This window comes from Dioscorea cayenensis, chromosome 8 (genome assembly GCF_009730915.1).
Source record: "Dioscorea cayenensis subsp. rotundata cultivar TDr96_F1 chromosome 8, TDr96_F1_v2_PseudoChromosome.rev07_lg8_w22 25.fasta, whole genome shotgun sequence".
NCBI lineage: Eukaryota > Viridiplantae > Streptophyta > Magnoliopsida > Dioscoreales > Dioscoreaceae > Dioscorea > Dioscorea cayenensis.
Window position 1 is genome coordinate 14,351,146 of NC_052478.1, and position 7,846 is coordinate 14,358,991.

Here is a 7,846-nt window from a genome sequence, read left to right on the forward strand (position 1 = left end):
TTCTCCACCAGGACCTAGTATTGGTGGCCTGGAGGCAGGGACCGATTATACTTGGATTACTTCGACTCGTTTAACTCAGTTTAGAAACAAATGGTAAATCTTGCATTTTACGTTAGATCCTAGGGGAGCATTGCCCGAGTACCTCATCTTTATTGATCAAGACTTCCCTAATTTCTACTTTTCCTTGCTTGCTTGAGACATTCATATTCTTCTGATTGAGTTCATTTCACCATGTTCTTGATTCCAACTAGATAATTGAAAAGTAGTTACCACTAATAATTATGTTCCCTGTGGATTCGACTATCCAACTCATTGGGTACTTTATTACTTCGACACTCGTGCACTTGCGGTACACGTACACAAGAGGTATGTCACATATTCTTGTGCATCTTGGAACATCAAAGGACAAAAAAATCTTGCATCCAAAATCTTTCTTGTTGTGCAGTTCATGCTATAGTGGCCTCCAGTTGGACTCGAATGGCAATGTTTCAGAATATTTTGCTCTTCCTTTTGTGACATGCATCTTCTCACTACTTGATCAGCATAAACCCTGAAAAGATAAGGATCTTCCCATATATATTATTTCAAATCTGAGAAAAATTTCTTCCTCTGTTGATAAGCAAGCTATTTTGGGAAAGTCTTTGCGGCGAAGTAGTTTGCAATGTCGGCGAACCAAGCGGTCTCTTCATCCATTACTACCTGAACACTATAAAGCTGTTCTCTAAGGAATATGTCATTTATTTCTTTCTTTTCCAGAGCACTCTCATAAGGTCCCTCAAGTGGGAAAGGTGGTCTGCGGCCAAATTCTCTGCCTTTTTCTTATCCCTTATTTCTAAATCAAATTCTTGAAGCAAAAGTACCCAGTGAATCAATCAAGGTTTGGCGTCTGATTTACTCCACAAATATTTCAAAGCGGAGTGATCAGTATACACGATTACCTTAGAAAGTACCGAGTATGATTAAAATTTGTTAAATGCAAAGAACACTACAAGTAATTCCTTCTCGGTGGTCATGTAGTTTTCTTGTTCATCATTTAAAATCTTGCTTGCATAATAGATGAGATGAAAATGGTTGCCTTATCGTGTTGCCCAAGCACTACCCCAACTGCATAATCACTTGCATTACACATTAGTTCAAATGGAAGATTCCAATCTGGTGAAACTAAAATCGGTGGATGCTTTTTTCTTGAGGGTGGAAAAAACAGTCATGCATTCCTCATTAAACTCAAAAGCCGCATCTTTCTCAAGCAGCTTCATCAACGGTCGGATTATCGATGAGAAGTCCTTTACGAACATCCTATATAAGCTAGCATGCCCCAAAAAGCTCTTGATCGCTTTCAGTGAAGTAGGAGGAGGAAGGGGGAGTTTTTCTAATGGTGGCCACCTTCGCTTTGTCTACCTCAATCCCTCTGTGTGAAATCTTATGCACGAGTACTATAGCCTCATTTACCATGAAGTGACATTTTTTGCAACTGAGGACTAGATTGGTTTCTTCGCACCAGGCTATAACTCGCTTCAAGTAGAGTTGGGCACGGGCCCGTTAACCGGGCCCAACCTGTCGGGTCTAGTTCACTGGAAGCCGGACCTGGAACCAGCCCGTGCTACAAGGAAGACCCCCCAGGCCGGGTTGACCCGGCATAACCGCCGGGTCCGGTTCACTTAAAGAATGAACCGGATCCGGCCTGGCTTATCACAAAAACCACCGGGTCCAAGCCATGCCCGTTTGACCTAGCGGGGTTTTTACTATTTTTATTATGTTAAATAATACTTTATTATTAAATTATAATATTTTATTTACAAATTAAGTTGTTAAACTTTCAAAAAATGATGCCATGGATGGGATTCAAACCAAGGACTACCACGATGGGGATTATCACATTAACCAATTGACCTACAAATCTTTCTTGTTTAAATATAAACAATAAATGAATATAAAGAAGTTGCAAAATATTTTTTTTAAAAAAAATTTAATCCCAAACAACAACAAAAATTTAAATAATTTATAATAACTTGAAAATTTTGAGACATATCAAAATAATTTTAAAAAAGGATAAAAAAGTTACATTTTAATTTGTTTACCTATCAAATTAAATTATTAGCAAACCTTTTTTAATGCAACAAAAAGTACATACCAAGTAGTATTCTTATTTTAAATTGAAGTTATCAAATTATTTATTTATTACAATAAGGGTCGGCTCTCAGATTTCACTTTGGTCTCGAACTATAGGGTTATTATTATTGTGCTCATTATGTTGTCATTGAAAAAAGGTTACTAATCAAAATAATATGTTGTTAATCATTATTCAAAGATATTCCTTTTTTATTAATATATTTTTTTATAAATTGATATACATACTTTAAAAACAATTTTTTAAATTTTTATTTTTTATTTTATAAATTGAAACAAAATAATATAATATATATGTGACAAATAAGAGTGCCCTATTTAAGAGAATTTAAGAGTGTGCATGTGTAAGGACTTAGTGCTTATGAGCCAAAAGGCGATTGATAAAATAATTATTTTAAAAAATATGAAAATTTATTGTTTGATACTTTGATATTTTACAGATTGATTTATATAGTTTTTTTCATTTATTATATGGTCTCTTAATTTGTTATAAATTAAATATATATGTAAAATATTTTCATCCATATCCTACATCTATCTATATATATGGTCTTTTCCAATAAATATTAATAATAAATTGTACCTCAAGTGGTTATGGTTTTGCACTCCAATGTTAAGGTCATGGGTTCAAATCCCATGAGCAACATGAATATAGTAATAAAAAAGAAATAACAATAACATAAAAAAAAAAGTTCCTACCCGTCGGTTGAACTCGTTGACCCGCCAGGTCACGGGTTCAAAAAACCCTGACCCGTAATTGGGTCGGTTACGAGGCTAGCTTCTATAGGATGTTCGTAAAGGACTTCTCATCGATAATCCTTTGAAACTGAGAAGTCATTTATAAAAACTTCAATGATGTCTTCCACCAAATCTTCAAAAATTACTATCATAAACCTTCGAAAAGTAGCCGGTGCATTGCACAACCCGAAGGGCATACGATGGTAGGTGAATGTGCCATACGGACAAGTGAACGGGGTCTTCTCTTGATCTTCTGGGGCAATGGGGATCTAAAAGTAACCGGAGAAGCTGTCTAGGAAACAGTATTACGAGTACCCTGCTAACCGTTCAAGCATTTGGTCGATGAAGGGTAAGGGAAAATGGTCTTTCCTTGTGGCATCATTGACTCTCCTGTAGCCTATGCAAACTCTCCAACATGTGATAGTTCTAGTGGGAACAAGCTCATTTTTCTCATTAGTGACTACTATCATCTCTCCTTTTTCGGTATTACTTGCACTAGACTCACCCATTCACTGTTAGAGATTGGATAGATAATGCCTACATCAAGAAGCTTGATAACCTCATTTCGGACTACCTCTTTCATTTTAGGATTGAGTCTTCGTTGAGATATTGTTGTTGGTCTGTGATTATTTTCCATGAGGATCTTGTGAGTACAAAAGGAAGGATTGATCCCCTTGATATCAGAAATTTTCCAAGAGATTACCCTCTTATACTTCTTCAATACGCTTAAAAGCTTGCTTTTCTGCTCGACTGTGAGATCTGAAGCAATGATGATTGGAAGTTTGGACCCCTCTACCAAATATGCGTACTCTAAGTGATCAGGAAGTGGCTTCAGTTCTAGCTCGGGTAGTTCTTCAACTAATGACTTCAATCTCCCGTATTTTTTTGGGTCAATATCTTCGAATCCTCCATTTTCCTCTCCCGATGAACTACCATTGTCTGAATTATCTCCCATGGCATGGACCTCAAACTCTGCAAAATCTAAATCACCATCTTGGTTTTGATGTATTTCTTCATAGCTGTTAGGCCTTGTCTGATCCCCACTTTTCTTGTTCAATTGTAGTACTCTAGTAGAGTTATCAAGCCCATGATTTGGAACCTATCTAACATTCATGGAGAAGGAAAAAGCTAGATCATGCTCCACTATCGGTGTCATCTCAACTGACTTCATAAACTAGTTGAAAATGTCATATATAGTCTACTCCCCAAATTAAGGGTGTCCAGTGAATTACAGTATTGTGCCTTCCACCAATCATTACAAGTAATTGAATCATCCACTCCTATAAATTCGGTTTCTACCAGTGGTTCACTTTGGTCATAAAAAATGTGGGTCCTGTGAATAATACATATTAGTCCATCCATTAGTTAAAGCCATAGTCATAACAACAAGAGAGGTTCGTAAGGTAAGGTAGAGGAGAAAATAAGATGGAGGTAGAAGGTGATGTGGCGGGTGACGTGGACTCTTACTTTTCCACATGTATAAGTTGCTGGCATGTACATCTTCAACGCATCATCTGACGTGGAAATCCCTAATTACCTCACATGTGAAACCAAACCAAAGCTCAGTGTTTAGTTTAATACAAATTGAAAATCGGTGCTCAAAGTGATACATGGACATATATAATACCATACTCCTAGAAAAATTACTCCACAAATGAGGGAGTCTGAAGTCTTCGGATATTTCAAGTATTCTTTTAATTATATTTCAATTTTTTCAACACTACTTTGATATCCTATTTATACTAATTAATTGATGATATTTATTAGCTTTAAATATTATGAAATGAGATGTTAATGATATTATTTTATAATCATGACTTTTAAGGTTTTAGAAGTTAAGATTGATTTTTTTTTTTTAATTCTACTATCAAACTACATTAAATAATGTCATTTTTGTATTAATAAATATTCAATAAAATTTTCCTTTATGTGAGAAATTTTGTTAAATTATTTTTAAAACCTTTTTTTAATATCAATATATGATTTTTCTGTAAGATTATGATCATAGCTATTTACAATAAATCATTATTAATTTTGTCTAGTAATTCATTTTTTTTTATTGAATTATTAACAGAGATCGATTTAGTCTGCTTAGGAGGAGTTCAATAATTTAGAGATTTGAGACGGGTTGGGGATTGAGAAAGTTTAAATGGGCTTCGATTTTGGAAATGGGCTTCTCACATGTTCGAGCCAAATTGCCATCATTAGGTTTGACTAAACATATCTTTAATAACACACCAAAATACAAGAGTTTAAAAATTTATATATATTTTACAAAAACCTAAAAAAAAAAAAGTAGGCCAGTGCCCCGGCATCTGCCAAATAAAGATGCAATGTTTTAACTTAAAAAATAAAAATAAAAATAATAAAAATAATAAAAATAAAAAGAAAAAGAAAAACTAGTGCTATGCCGAGTCAACTTTGACGGGTTGCGTATACCTCCTTAGTCCTTACTTAAGCTATGTGGGGTCCATGATGCCGACGTGGCAGACAAGGAGATGGTTGACGTGGATGCCAAAATATCATAATCAACCACCGCCGCCGGCCAGATGAACGCCGGCTTGAATGGCGGAACAAGCGGCGGCGCTACCGCCCCGCCAATGATCTGCACCACCGCCTCCGCTTTTGGTCTCTCCCCCGGCGCCGGGTGGCTACACGCCAGCCCCAGCTGCAGCAGCCTCTGCGCCTCCTCTGGGTCGTACACGCCGGCGAGCCTCACGTCCACCGCGTCCAGTATCGTCCCCTCTCTGTGCAACTTCCATACCCAGTCAACCAAGGATTGAAACCCATAGACATCGCAAAGAGGACGACGACCGCACACGATCTCCAGAATGACCGCACCGAACGCGTATACATCGGACTCACGCGTGGCCTTCCCGGTGTGGAAGCACTCGGGGGCGATGTAACCCACGGTGCCAGGCACGCCGAGCTGTTCCATCTCGGCGTACGAGGTCTTGTCCGTCTCGAGAGCACGGGCCAGGCCGAAGTCACCAAGACGCGCGTTGAATGCAGCGTCGAGCATGATGTTGGAGGCCTTGAGGTCTCTGTGCACGACCCTTTCGTCGTACTCGTTGTGCAGGTAGTGGAGCGCCGAGGCTACGCCGGAGATGATGTTGTATCTTAGACTCCATTTCAGCACCGGCCCTCCGAACAAGTGCGTGTCTAAGCTTCCATTAGGCATGTAATCGTACACCAAGAGGAGTACTCCGTTCTCGTGGCACCATCCTGACAATTAATCAGTCCGAATTCAATAGTCTAATTGTTGGAAGATTCATATATATATATATACATATATATATATATATATATATAAATGACTTGATCAGTATGCTTACCAACGAGCTTGACCAAATGCTTGTGGCGTAGCTTGTTGATGATGATGAGCTCGGAGAGGAAATCGTCCACACACTTGGTGCTGTCTCTAGAGAATTTCTTCACGGCCACCTCTGTGCTATCCTCTGGGAGCACACCCTTGTAGACAACCCCAAACCCTCCTTGTCCTAACCTCATCTTCTCATCAAAGTTCTTGGTGGCCTTCTTCAGCTCCTTGAACTTGAATTCTTTCGGTGTTCCTGGCAAGCGTTTTAGAGCCCCCAATAGGACAACCGGATTTCTCTTCTTCATACGCCTCCTATACACCAAGTACCCAACAACCATAACCAGCGCAATCGATACTATAACGATCACAGCAATAATCCACACAGCTATGCCATCTTTCTTATCATCACAAGGGAGAGCCTCAACATTGAGGTTCCATTCGAGGACGCAGTTAAGCTCAACGTTGGTGCTGGTTGACCCGGCAAAGCCAAAGTTGGACAATGAAGCAACGTACAAACTGATATCAAGATGTTCACTAAGGGCTGGATTGCTGGGTTTAGCCACTCCCTGGGAAGCTATGGACACATTGATCCGGTGAGCAACACCATCATAGTCGATCCAGACGGTGTAGTTAGTAGCCGGAAAAGATGCGATCTTAATGCCAAGGGGTGAGAGTGATGTGGTGGCAACGGACTTGACACTGTTGATATTCAGACCAACATGGTTGTCATCTGGATCATTATTAGCCTCTTGTTTGACAGTATCGAACTCCACGGCTATTATCTGATTAGAAGGTTTACCATCCAGAGTTTCGTTGGTGAGGCCTAGGTAGCCACCAAAGCTAGCCAGAGGAGGCTCAGCAACAGATGGGACGATAACGAAGGCGATGCCTTCACCAGGAGTAAGGGTTACATCGGCTATGTTAATGAGAAATGAAGTGGAGAAAGAAGCTGACTGGTTTGTGGTGGAGTTCAATGGCTGCCAGAGCTTGAATGGTGTGTTGTAGATGACGCGGCCGGACCTGTTCACCAGCAAGTTATTATTATTGTTGTCCGGGGTGATCTGCAATGCCCCTAGCCTCACACCAGCATCATTGGAGAAGAAGAAGTCATCCTTGGTATTGGATGAGTTGAAGTTTGTGTATGGGAAGCCATTGATGCTGGTTGGGATGAGAATGATGAGAAGAGCAAGGTAGAGGGTTTTGGCTCCCAGCATCTCAATCAGCCAATGACTCAATGGGAAAGAGAACAAGAGGAGGAAGATAAGGATGAGCTTATTTCCATTTTTTTAATCATGCTTTGAGAATATAATTAATACAAGAGGCTGCTATTATTGTATTGCATTTCTGGTCAAATTATAGCGCTACGTGTGTCTTTTCCGCTATGATTCAGTCGGTAGAATAATTTCTTTTACAATTTTTGCCCTTTTGAGTTTTTCTTTGGAAGGTACCGCGAAGGCGGCTGAGACTAATTCCATTTACTAGTGAAAAAAAAAAGGAAAGAATAAAATTGGGAATTTCTTGGACAACACAATAACCATATTTTCATAAAACTTTGGGGGCATGTTACTGTTTTTTTGTTTTTGTTTCAGTTTTATTTTATTTTTATTTTATTTTTTTTACGTTTTCAAGGAAAAAAACATGTTTTAATACATTAATTATTAT

At 38.8% G+C, this 7,846-nt stretch overlaps 1 protein-coding gene across 1 annotated transcript; it reads right to left on the reverse strand.

Annotated features, from left to right (window-relative positions):
* Nucleotides 1–5,108: 5,108 nt before the first annotated feature.
* LOC120266325 (probable L-type lectin-domain containing receptor kinase S.5) lies at nucleotides 5,109–7,536 on the reverse strand. Its single transcript, XM_039273946.1, has 2 exons — nucleotides 6,201–7,536; nucleotides 5,109–6,090 (listed from the first exon to the last, which is right to left on the reverse strand). The coding sequence occupies exons 1-2, from the start codon at nucleotides 7,396–7,398 to the stop codon at nucleotides 5,309–5,311; spliced, it is 1,980 nt and encodes a 659-aa protein (XP_039129880.1). The 5' UTR covers nucleotides 7,399–7,536; the 3' UTR covers nucleotides 5,109–5,308.
* Between the last annotated feature and the right edge of the window lie 310 nt (nucleotides 7,537–7,846).

Bases quoted from the DNA above. Each gene is read 5' to 3' on its own strand.
- LOC120266325 (XM_039273946.1), bottom strand. From the start codon at position 7,398: ATGCTGGGAGCCAAAACCCTCTACCTTGCTCTTCTCATCATTCTCATC. The intron at 6,091-6,200 runs GTAAGCATACTG...ATTAATTGTCAG, and splicing joins GCATTTGGTCAAGCTCGTTG to GATGGTGCCACGAGAACGGA.